General features: G+C 35.7%; 2 protein-coding genes across 4 annotated transcripts; one reads left to right on the top strand and one right to left on the bottom strand.

The window, feature by feature from the left end:
- Positions 1–816: 816 nt before the first annotated feature.
- Positions 817–3,482, top strand: LOC127797995 (protein GRAVITROPIC IN THE LIGHT 1-like). The gene is made up of 3 exons (XM_052331259.1): positions 817–1,143; positions 1,580–2,211; positions 2,589–3,482. The coding sequence occupies exons 1-3, from the start codon at positions 1,097–1,099 to the stop codon at positions 3,398–3,400; spliced, it is 1,491 nt and encodes a 496-aa protein (XP_052187219.1). The 5' UTR covers positions 817–1,096; the 3' UTR covers positions 3,401–3,482.
- Positions 3,483–4,330: 848 nt separating this feature from the next.
- LOC127798452 (mitochondrial uncoupling protein 1-like) lies at positions 4,331–11,300 on the bottom strand. 3 transcript variants are annotated; one of them, XM_052332023.1, is made up of 9 exons: positions 10,925–11,300; positions 9,635–9,853; positions 9,466–9,544; positions 9,173–9,306; positions 9,004–9,102; positions 8,808–8,912; positions 7,037–7,111; positions 6,161–6,250; positions 4,331–4,569 (listed from the first exon to the last, which is right to left on the bottom strand). In XM_052332023.1, exons 1-9 carry the CDS (start codon positions 10,994–10,996, stop codon positions 4,540–4,542), a joined length of 903 nt encoding a protein of 300 aa, XP_052187983.1. In that variant the 5' UTR covers positions 10,997–11,300; the 3' UTR covers positions 4,331–4,539. The 3 variants fall into 3 exon arrangements, with proteins under 3 accessions (XP_052187983.1, XP_052187985.1, XP_052187984.1); XM_052332025.1 differs by having other exon boundaries at positions 9,635–9,761; XM_052332024.1 differs by having other exon boundaries at positions 4,332–4,569; positions 6,161–6,247.
- Between the last annotated feature and the right edge of the window lie 1,734 nt (positions 11,301–13,034).

The raw sequence follows: 13,034 nt of genomic DNA, 5'->3' as shown, positions 1-13,034 counted from the left end.
CACCCCCCACCCCATTTTCTTATATATGTAGCAATGTACATTATATATATAAATTCTTTAATCATATCATTTTGTCTGCAAAAGGTAAAGTCCCTCATTTTAAGGATCCTCACATATTATTTTACGCATATGAAAGAGATTAATCACGGTACACGACGACGCATCAGATAGGAGACATAATGCATAGTACTCACAAGAAATCACCCCACAAGAGTTAATCATATCATTTTCGTTAGGAGAAACTTTAGGTACGTAGAACCAATGGTAGTGGACTCTTCTTGCCATTCCACGAACTTAGTCTTTATAAAACTGCCATGCTCAATCAATTTTAATAGTAATCACACCAAGAGTGTCACAATCGCATTATTAATTCTGCCAATATTTTTAATTTTTTAATATAAAAGCTTAAAGAAAATTTTATATAACTTGAATATAGTCTTTTATATAACAAAAGAGTGTATTGTGCAATAAAAAGGGTAATGTACATTGCATGATACAAAACACTCTTACAAAATTTTTAAGAAATAATATTATGTAATGATATTCTAGTTAATAGAAATATTTATGCCGGTAAAACTAACAAAAATATTGTCGTGTCAATCATAATTATGATATTATTTCGTATAAAAATTCTACAATATCACATAGAAAAGATTACAGTCACATCATTCTGAAAAAAAATCTGTAGAAGTGAATCTTGTCGTGTGAATCATAATTATGATATAGTTTTTAAAAGTGAAGACTTTGGCGAAGAAGCAACAAAAAAAGTACAGGGAGAAGGGGCTCATCTTTGCCTGGTTTCTTCCAAGTGGGAAAAATGGAAATGGTGGGTGGCCATACTTTTCTCATACTCGCTGCTTACACAAACCTAGAGCCAGGAAAATCATTCACTCAATGATTCATATGCGTTAGGCACAAATGAGAGCCTTGCTTTTGTCTTCTTTGGGGCTCAGATTTTACCCTTTTTAACTCTGGGCATTGCCCTCCAACATCTATATAAGTAGAGCCCTCTGGAAGACACTACTGTGGCCATCTAGCTTAGCATTCTGAATATTCCTTCGATCATTTTATATATACATACATATAATCCCGAGCCATGTTAGCTTCCATGCTGTTTCGATCCTTTCGAGGTGACAATTCGAGGTAAATGTTGTCCACGTACACTTCAAATTAAGCATGTTTAGATGCACTTCTTTCAGTAATTAGTCTTGCGAGTAACTCATTTTTACAGAATTTTTGTACAGAAGGCACTGTTAAGATGATAACCGCTGGGTTTTCTTTTTCCATTTTCTGCAGTTTTGTATTTGCATGGTTCAGTTCATATTTATAAAATGTTTTTTTTATTTCTGTAATCTGTTGAATTTGATTGGATTTAAAGATTATTTCTCGATAGTATTGGTTGATCATATTTTGGAAATTCATGAACCCAAAAAAAATTTAAGTAGTGAGTAATACCACCTCACAAATATAAAGTAAGTCGTAAATTCAAGCATTGGTTAGAGAAAATATACTTTCGGTCGCTTCTCCCTCTAATTAAAATGAAAACATTGACACGTTTTAACTTTGTTTTTCTTTTAAGAAAGAAGAAAAGCCAAATCCATGCAAAAACAGAAGAGCCCAACCGGCAAAACTTCTCGACCGGCATTCTATTCAACGGCGATTCCGCGCCGAAGAAACCAGGGTTGTCATTCCGATCCGACAGCCACCACGACATATGTGCCAAGGCGAAGAAGACAAGCAGCAAAGTTTCGAGTTTCACTAACTTGATCCAACGGGTCACCGGCTCCTGCTTGACCCAACCACAACCTGTATACGACTCCGAAGACGACAAGTACAGAACCGACGAGGGAGAAAACCGGGAGACAGACATAGAAATGGAGATATTGATAGGGGAAGTGTTTGAGGCGATTTCAGCGATGAGGAGGGCATATGCGAGCATGCAGGAGGCACACTGCCCGTGGGACGAGGACAAGATGATGTGCGCGGACATGGCAGTGGTGGCGGAGTTGAGGCGACTGGGGGAGTTGAGGGAGAGGTTTGGGAGGCGAAAGGGGATGGCTGCGAGGTTAAGGAAGGCGGCGGTGGAGGACCTCAAGAGGCTGGTCAAGGCCGAGGAAGCTGGGGTTGAGAAGCTGAGAGCGGAGTTGTGGGCAGCCGTCAAGGGAAGGTCTGATCATTCTTGGCGAAAAGTCAATCGCCATTACGCTTCAGGTATTTTTTTTTTTTTTAATCTAGTTATCAAGATTGAATCGCCATATCCATCAAATCGATTTAAGGTATCGGTTGATTTATGGGTTGAATTGGTGGTTTCTTGCTCAAACCATTGGTTCGAAAATTCACATATCAAATATAATAAATTTATATTTTAAAAAGTTAATATTATTCTTTTATGGCAAAAGAAATCTTTAAAAAGTCAGGAGATATTTAGTACTTTTAAAGAAATAAAAAATAAATAAAACAGACTAGTTTATTTGGTTTTACCGATTTAAAATATGCATATTTTTTTACTGATTTATACTTATATATACACTCGGATCTTTTTCTTGATTCGTGGCTTACCTCTCCAACTATGCTTTTCATTATTGCAGTTGCGCCGGCGCCGGAGCTATTCAAGGCCACCATGACAATGGCGGCCACACCAACACCCGAGCTATTCGAAGCCACAATGGCCATGGTGATAGATGCATCCAAGTCCTTCACGAAACAACTTCTCTCACTCATGCACGCTGCCAACTGGGACATGGGGGCGGTCGTCAGATCCATTGAATCTGCCACCAACGCCGCCATTCCTATCCAGACAGACGCTGCCGTCATCGGAGCTAACCACGCCAAGTACGCCTTAGAATCCCACGTGAGCCGCAAAATCTTCCAAGGCTTCCACCACGAAACCTTCTACATCAGCGACAATCTCTCCTACTTCCTCCACCCGGACCAGCTCCGCTACCAATTCTTCGCCCAGTATCAAGAAATGGAGGCCATTGACCCCATCGAGCTCCTCCAAGTCCTACCCACCACCTCCCACTTTAGCAAGTTTTGCTCTAACAAGTACCTCGCCATCGTCCACCCCAAGATGGAGGAATCTCTGTTCGGAGACTTGGAGCAGCGCCGCCAGGTGGTCGTGGGAAACCACCCACGGAGTCCCTTCTACGGCGAGTTCGTAGGGTTGGCGAAGGCGGTGTGGATGCTCCATTTGTTGGCTTTCTCTCTGGATCTACCGCCGAGCCACTTTGAAGCTACTCGGGGCGCCAAGTATAATCCGCAGTACATGGAAAGCGTTATTAGATTTCTGAGCGGGCGTGGCGGAGCGGGTCAGGTCGTGGGTTATCCAGTGACTCCTGGATTCAAACTTGGAAACGGGTCAATTATCAAGGCTAGGGTCTACGTTTTACCTAGCACATAAAACGTGGCCGAGTCGGGTGGGTATGAAAAGTTGTGGTAGCATGGTGGAGCTAGGGTTACTAAAGTTGCGTACGCTTTATTGTTCTCAGATAATTTTTAATTTTTAATTTTTAATTTTTTAAAATAATCGAAATATATTTATATTGTCATTTTTAAAAATAAGAAAAAAAATTATAAAAAAAAACTTAAAATAATAAAATTTTATTTTAATTATTTTCAACCAAATAATCTTTAAATCCAAAACATGAAAACACAATCTCTTTTTCATGTTTTGACTCTAAAAAAGAAAAGAAGGAAAAATATTTATTTTTAAAATTTAAAAATAAATTTATATATTTATTTAAAAATTAAAAAATATAATATATTTATATTATAATTAAAAATATAAGATAAATATTATTAAGTATATTACATAATAATATTTAATATAAATTAACACTCAAATGTCAATAATTTATTAATTAAATTTATTATTTTATTTTAATAATAAAATTTTATTAAAAAAGTTAATTTTATCATTTAATAATTAAATTTATGAAATAAAATATTATAAAATAATTTTTCTTAAAATTTAATTTTAAAATAAATACATTTTCATTATATCATTTATAATCACATTATATAATATTAATTTATATTTTTAATTTTTATTTTAATACTTTTTATTTATAATCATATTATCGCACTTGTTATTTTTTTTAACTTAATTTATTTATTTAATAAAATATTATTAAACAATTATTTTTAAAATTTTAAATAGAACGCATTTTCTAACTTTTTGTTTTAAGAAATAATTTTGTAAAATGACAAAAAAAAACGTATTTTTTTATTTTTTAAAAATAGATTATTAAAATAAAAAATAAAAATAAATTCAAAACTTAAAATAAAAAAATAAAAAAAACGCAATCTAATGTTTTACAAGTAATGTGAACATAAGTACCCGTAAGAAAAATAATACCTCATTTATTTTCTCAATGATATGAAATGTCTCAAGTCCAGTTCCAACTTCCAACTGTAGAACAATAAAAACATAACTCTGCCGAATTAACCGACCATTCCTGCAAATAATATCTTGTGGGTTGGTAGAAACACAAGCTGCTGTCTGCGCGCCGCCAAATTTGATCAACTAAGCCATCTTATTTAATCCACGGTTACAAAGAATTTCTTGGCCTGTCAGGGAGAGAAGAAAGACTGTCATTACAAGCAAAAATGCAACTGTTAGCATGACCATAAACAATTCGAGATGTACGGACACAAAGGAAGAACCAAAGTTTCATTGTTATCCATAGATTCATCAGGACAATTTAATTGTGGGCAAAGAGAGAATGCAAACTGGTCAGGGAACCGAAACAACAATTATGAGATCACCTGATTGAAACTTGAAACTAATAGCAATCTATGCCCTCACAAGTATTAATGCATGTGCTTTGACTCCTTTGTCCTTTCAATCAAATTCCACATCCCTATATTCTGCAGGTACGATATAGGCACAGGAAAGAAAAATCCGAATCCCTGGAAGCAAGCCCCAAATTCAAAGAATGGAAAGTATAGCTTAACACATCCCATCCATTCCAATGCAAGAAACTGAATTCGGGATCCCAGCAATGGGAAGAGTTCATCACTTGATCCAGACTTACACTACAGGAAGGGTTCAGAAGTCTTCTTATTGTGTCAAGTTAAAGACTGGAAATGCCTTTTATAAATCCTATATTTCACACATATTTTGTTGCCTCTTTGTTTTTCATATACAAGCATTCTCAGGTTGAAACAAACCATTCAGTCACTTGGAAAGTCACAAAGAGAATAGATTGTCAATCTGGAGTTTGACTATGTTTCTAGAGATCAGCACTTCCTGGTCCTCGCCATCTTTGCTTCACAATTTATTCATGAGTTGCTTCACTTCTCCCTCAAATCATTTTTCATCTCTGTTTAAAATTAGTAAAGATCTACATTCTCTTCTTTTTTTCTTCCCTCCAGTAGCCTCTTGGTTAAGCAGACTGTGGGTGTTTTGTGCCCCCCCCCCCCCCCCCCCCCCCAAAAAAAAAATAAGCAAGGTTTGCATACTTTCCCAGATATTCCTAGTTATGAAAATGGATGTTGTTTCTTTCAAGAGCTAGCCCTGTAAAAGTGGCTATTCCTGGATTTGTGCAATTTTAATTTTGGGATTGGACTTTCTCTATCATTCTTCAAGGTTCACAGAGGGTGAGAAATTACCATTTCTATTACAGCCACAGAATGGTTAAAGATGAATCAAGCATTATTAAGTTCATCTTGTTTCTCCATTTGGCAAATTTCTCATCCCTAGACCCTAGGCCCCATGCCAAATGAATTTCAGCCGGTGTTCAAATTACCATGCAGACATCAAACGACATGTCAAGCCTTAATATCACTAGGTAGGGTCGGCTACATGGATTCTAACTCACCAATCTTCTCGAATTGCTCTTACACTGTCCAAGAACTAATATGAAAAACTAAGTTATACTTAAAAGTATAAGCAGTTTCTCAATGCAAAATTCACTTCATAAGAAGTTTGGTCAAGATCTATTATAAAAAAATTAGCTTTAGCAATCTCTATTTTATGTCTGTAACGATTGGCAAGCTAAAAGTCATGTAAGCCGACCTCACCTAGTGATATTGAGGCTTGATATGTCGTCATTAACCTCTAAATTAATTCTTGACATTAATTCAGTATGCAATAACTGCCTCAAATTTCATGCTGGAGAACATGTTCCAAAACACTAAAAGAGTACAGAAACCTTACTTGCTCCAGAGTTAGAAACATGATCGCATTCCACATTCCAAGGCGACCAAAATTTGGAAGGAATCCCTTGTAGAAGGCGAGGGGTCCCTGCTAAATATCAAGTAGCACATGTTACAAGATGGTAACCATAGGTTCCATGCTGGTATCTCCCCAACAAACACCTACCTTATCATTTAAAATTAAATCTATTAGGCAGCACTCCTAGGACAAAGGAGCTAATCTGACAGAATATTCTCTTACCAGTATGTCAAGAGCCAAGTGAAACTCAATTTCAATTAGAGGACAACAAGAAACAGAAACAGTATCGGAGAGTCACTGGTATATCTAACTCATAATTAGCTTCCAAGGAAGGGAATAAAATACACCAGAGAAAACATAGGATCTTAGGGTTTAGGAAATGGATATGGGATTCCAGTAAGAGTGGACTGGAGTCTGGAAAAGGAAAAAGCACACACAAAATTCTGAACCGATTTGCAGGATGACAATTTAAATCTGTATTTTTCCCATTCAAAAGCCCAAGCTCATTGCCCCCTCAAGTGACTAACAACAAATTAATGTAACTTGGAACATAGAAAAAGAAAAGTTTGAATATAAATAAAAACAACTCATGTTTAAATATCTGTTTTCAACTGTTTTGACCAGACATTAGCAATGCAAATGAGAAGTTAGCTAATGTTGTCCATATAGAAGGAATTAAGGCACCATATTGGTAAAGAATCAAACAATGGAAACACTAGAAATAATTTCTACCACCAAATGCAATTGAAAAAAGTTGTCCACCCTTTCCACCCTGACCAAGTTACCAGAGGCTAATACTAACATGGTATACCAACAAAGTACTAAAAAATAAAAAAGATGGAGAAAATTAAATTTTACCTCAGTCTTCAAAGTTCTGATAAAACAATCAAAGGTGCTTTTATAGATAGAATCCCCCATCATTCTAGATTTAACCTAAACATAAAAACCAGCAATGTAAGCTGACATTGAGTTAATAGCCCATCCATTAGAACCTCCAACAAATTTATCTACATAACTTGAATGAAATTTTCACATACAGAATATAATCCAGTCACCAAAGAAGATACAGTAACTAGTGAAAATTTTATAATGGTTGTAAAACATAGGAAGGTATAATGAATCTCATGATCTTCACAATAATGCACTTAATGACCTTCACTCAAATTGACATCCTCATGCCATCTTTAGTTTACAACACCTATGGTATTCCCCCCATAAAATTGGTTAGATAAATTAACAGCTAGATTGTCTGCGAGCAAATAATGTTTATCTCCCTAATGAAGCCAAAGGTTTAAGTAATAAACTTTAATTTCTGTCACACGAAATTGCACTCAAAACATTTAAAATATAAACAATAAAAGAAGATTAAAACCCTTTATTTTCAAATGCTAATTCTTTTATAGTTAAGATGCGCTGTTCAAAATCCTAAATAGGGATATAAATAATCCGCTGCACAGTGGTTCCTCTAGGTAGACAAGGTAGAGCATAAAACATGGTGGGTTGTCTTCATTTATGATCTCTAAGTACACGTGTGATCAGAATATGAAATCAAATAGAGGGTTACAAATAAAAAAACTTCAGACAATGCTTCTGAGGAGTGAGAGCTCAATTGTGTATACCATTGGAACACATGAGGCAATATGCAACTTAGCTACAAATACAAATCAAGATGCACTCAAATTTTTGCTCAAAATCACATAGTTTCACTACTAAGCTTAAATTATGGAGAAATACAATAGAATCTAAATGATTCAAGTCTATTGTTTCAAGTTGAGCAAGTTGAAATCAAATATATATATTAAATATAGAAGTGTGGACAATTTTTTGGTGAAGTTTGGAAAATGAAATTATTCCAAAAAAATATTTGCAAGTATCTAGGCTTAATTGTTAAAAAAGAAAGGGAGACTATTGAGAATGCTAGTCATTTACTCACTGTAGGGTAGTTAAAATGGAGAAGTAAGTTTAGCATTTTATGTGATTGTAAAAACCCTTTTAAAGCCAAAAGGAAAGGTTTATTGGATGGCTATGACATCATGTTTTGCATATAGCTCAAAATGTTGAGCAATTAAATTCCAATATGTGCAAAATATGAGCATAACTAAAATGAGGAAGTTAAGGTGGAAGAGTGGTCATAAAAGAAAAGATACATAATAAGATTGGAGTAACACTTATTAATAAGATGCACAAGATGCAATAAAAATGGTCTAAACATGTGAAAAGAGGGCCAACAGAAGCACCTGTGAAACATGATAAAATAGAAGAAGTTTACAGCAAAAGAGTTAGAGATAGACCAAAAAGAAGGTGGAAAACACTTAAAACATGATATGGGTAATAATGGCACCCTTACAGAAAATATGACTATGCATAGAAACGACTAGAAAGCTAGAATTCATGTAGCTGAACCCATCTAGTGGCTAGCAGGATTGAGGCTTGGAAATGTTGTTGTTTGAAGCCACAAACTTCTACTTTTATGACTTTAGAACTTTTCAAAACCTATAGAACAATATGGCAATTTCTATATTGAATGTATGTTTGAAGCCTGACGCTAATAGAAAACAATAAAAGCAACTACAGCAAGCTTAATCAATTAGCAAGTAGTAGGGAGTAGGGAGTGAAAAGAAAAGCTCACCACATCAACAGGAGAACCGATACAGACTGCAAAGAATCCTGCTCCTAACCCAGCAAGCAGTTGGGTAAAAATAGTGTCTGTGAACCCTGGAATTTTCAAAATTGTCTGCACAGTAGAAACAAATTAGAATAGAACCAGTACAATGGAAACATATTAGGCATTAAAGTCAAAAATGATAACCATGTCAAAATATTACCTCTTTCACTTGGGCATAGCTAGCTAGTTCTGCAGCATTTATAATAGCATTTCGTGCAATGTTAGGCCCGAGCCCTGTCCATAAAGCTGCCAGTCCTTCCTACTTTTTCTCTTGTTAGTTACAGATATGGAAAAAAACAAACTGAGCCAAATGCTGTTAAATTATATACCTGCTTTATTATGGTGTAATAAGCATTCAAGGCTCCAGAATAGCGCCTGGGTACTCCAGGAAGCAAATTACCTTCAGCTTGAAGTCGAACTTTCACAAGATCAGTTGGATTAGCCACTACAATTGCTAGTGCACCTGAGAAAAAATGACGAAACAATTACTTTTGAAATCTGCACTATAGATGCAGCCAGTGAAGAGGTCCATGCTAGTGGTGAGCTCTATTCTGCACATAAAAAACAAAAACAGCATTTTACAGAAACAATTCACAGCAGGGTAGTCACTCAAAGCACCCACCAGTAATCAGAGCAGCAACTATCTTCTGGAACAAAGAAACATCTCCAACATATTCACTGCCAACAAAAAAGGCCTTGACCTGTAAAACATGCAATAACAGAGACAAGAATGGATTGCCATGAAGACATGAATATTAATTGATATCATGGACGATGAATTCAGTACATACAGGTTCATATAATCCAATCCTTAAGCCTCCATACAGAAACTGACGGTGCAATCCAGGTACAACACCTTTCCAAAGGGCTTCTAAACCTTCTTCTCGAGCAATAGTAGCAACAGTATCCAACATACCCCTGTATTTAGGAACATGTGCTCCCTCCTCAATATTAGTTTTCTTCTGGAGCTGAACCCTAACTTTAGCAGTGTCTAAAGGAATAGTACAGAGCTGCACAAGTTCACATAAATGATCCAATCCATATGAACCAAAACATAACACCCACAGAAGAGGCTTTCATTAGTGTTACGAAAAATAATCACGTTACAGCCACTTGCTTCAACTATAAATCTCAGCTCTGTGATTGTTTGAGACAAGAATATAATTTCAGGACAAAAATGAAATACCCTGACCAGAGAATCACAAATATGAAAAGACATGTTGGCATTATCATTGATGCTTGGAGGAGTGCAGGGGGTGACAGTTCAGCAGGTTCACATGGTTCTGTTTATTTTTCCTTTTCTTACCTTATTATTATTATTATTATTACTAGCAGTATTTTTCTGTGGGAGCGGGAGGGGAGTGGGCGCTGAGGATGTTGAAAGGAGCAGCCACCAGGGGCAGGGGGTCTTGTCAGGCAACACTTAAGGGAGGAGCTAAGGCAATTTTTTTTTTTTTTCGATAAATAAGGCAACGTTTGAAGTATGAATTTCACCCCATCTGGTGGCATTAGCTTGATGTGTTGTTTTTCTTGTTTGAATTATGAATTTCCTGCCTGAGCACGTGGAGATAGAAGATAAATGAGTAATGCACATCTGTTTTTCCTTTTTATGTACCAACTAGTTTTCATCTCACTTTCCTTACCCTAAATCCAATCAAACATAAGAAATTTTCTTCCTTCCATTTTCCTTTCCTCTACCTTTTCTTTGGCAAATCCAAGATATGAAGCTAGTTAATAAAAGTGTCGGCATAAAAATTCCCAATTTTGTCATGTCATAAGGACCAAATCAAGCAATCAATCAAACCATAATTGCAATAGCTGATGACCCATTAAAACACCAAAAACTTCCTCCCATATTTTCAAAACTTCCCAAACTGGGATACACACAATTTGAAGCAAAAATGAAAAAGCAGAGGATCACATCGACTGCTGTTTCCTTAACAAACACACACACCACTCCGGAGCTCCGGGCAGTACCAACAAGGAGATCGTCTCAAATCCACATTGAACCAAAATTTGAACTATCCAAACAAAAATCCGAACCAGAAGCTGAAATTGAAGGTCGGCAGTGGACGGATTACCTCGGCCAAACAAGCGGCGAAAGCACTGGAAACGAAGGTTCCGGCGAACGAGATCTCCCTCGGATCTGACATTGGGAGGAAGGAAAGCGAAATGAAGTTGGAATTTGAAGGGACGGGTGAGGACAGGTTAAGGTTCAAGCTGGGCTGGGGGTGTGTGAATAATGTACGTGATTGGCGAAGGCGAATGAGATTTAAGAATAGTGGAGTGGTATTGAAGAAAAGGAAAAAGGGTTTCTCCAATGGCGGACAAACACACTCGCAGGTGCATTCAGTGTCGCCGTCCCCGTCCGTGAAATTAATTTGGGTCCGTTGGGTTACAAAGACGATTTGCTTATGCTGCGTGCTTCTAGTGATGAGCGACACAGTCAGACATCACGCCCACCACTCCATCCATACCAAGCAACGGAACCTACATATATTATTATATATTAGAATTTTGCTTTTTTTAGTTTTGTAATTATAACTAAATAAAGTGTTAAGTGTCAGCGGGTGGTTACTGTTTCTCCAGCTATATTAATTAATATTATTATAATAAATGTATTGCGTGAATTTTTGTTCATAAAAATATATAATATAATATCAATATCTTTTCTTGTTAATTTCTTTCCTTCTTTCTCACTAATAAGTTGACTTTCTTCAAATAATTCATCATGATTTGTTTTAAATGTTAAAATAATAAGATGCTAGAAAATGTGCACTGCAGCAGGTGACACGACCCTACCCCTCAAGCAAGTCCACGGAAGCAAAAAATTAAAAATTCAGTCGAAATTTGTGTTCATTGATATAAAAATTAAGAAAATTTACTTATTTAAAAAATTATTTTACATTCACAATTTTAAAATAAATTCAATATTAATACTCTTTTATTATTCAAAGCTGCATTGAATTTCGATTTTTAAAATTAACCACAATATGTTTTCTATTAATAACAACATTAAATAAATTAATCACACTTGCATTTACTAATTTTTATTTTTATTAAATTAATCTTAGGCTTTTCCTAAAAATTCAGGAATTAATTTGACAAAAAATAAAATTTAATATTTTCATAAAACATCCTTCAAAATAGTTGATATCACTCTTATTTTAATAATATTTTTATAAAAATATGAAGATAATTTTTTCAAAAGTTGAAAATGTTACAGAAAATATCTCAAAACATGTTGATTTGACAAAGGATTCATTCATTCTTCTAGTTCTTTTTCATTTTTTAATAATATATTCATTCTTCTAATTGTAATTGATGCATCGCTAAGCAAGAAAGAAAAATAAATCATTTTTAATAAATTAGAAATTGAAAAAGAAAGCACATTGTATATGTCACGTTCGTTCAACAACGGGATTTTTATATTTTTCAAAGAATATGTTCAATAATTTAGTAATTTATATGATATAACAAATGTTTAAATATATTAATAATACGTATTAGGGACACATCACCTTTAAAGAGATTCATTTCCTAATCATAAACAAATCGTGAATAATACTGGACGAACAACTCTCATAAACAACTTTTTTAACAAATTTAATTTATTGTAATATTTTAATTTTGATAAATTAAACCCAAAAAATTAAATTATTTCCCCCCTCTCTCTCTCTCCCTCTTTCACTATCTCTCCCACACACTCTCTCTCAAACTTGCCACCACCGCGAGCACCATTAGTCGTCGCTCCTCCTCGCCTCGCCACCACTTCGAGCATCATCGTCACCACTCACAGGTCACCCCTACTCACAAGCCCCACCCCTCCAGCTGCTCTCGTCATCGTTGCCACCAACTGTTGCTTGTACCATCACTTGTATTATCGTCACCCCTACCAACGTCAATCTCACAGAAACTACGTCACACCCACCATCGCCGCTCACGCCATTCGTCCCTCCCTCCTCCGCTTGATCGCTCTCGCCCTTGCCACCTTCGCTCGATCCGCCGTCAACCTTGCCATCTTCGCTCGATCCGCCATTCTATTTGCATTCTTATTATATTTGGCATTTAGTTGAAATATAATGTGTGCAAAGGAGATTTGTTGCTCTGATATTTCAAATGCCTAATTTTTGAATTTTTTTTTTTAGTTAGGAGCTACACATTGAACTAAATTTAGAGATCTAAATGCAT

The sequence above is a fragment of the Diospyros lotus genome, chromosome 3 (assembly GCF_014633365.1).
Source record: "Diospyros lotus cultivar Yz01 chromosome 3, ASM1463336v1, whole genome shotgun sequence".
Taxonomy (NCBI): Eukaryota; Viridiplantae; Streptophyta; class Magnoliopsida; order Ericales; family Ebenaceae; genus Diospyros; species Diospyros lotus.
Note: the sequence above shows the minus strand (reverse complement) of the source record. Positions and strands in the feature narration are given on the sequence as shown.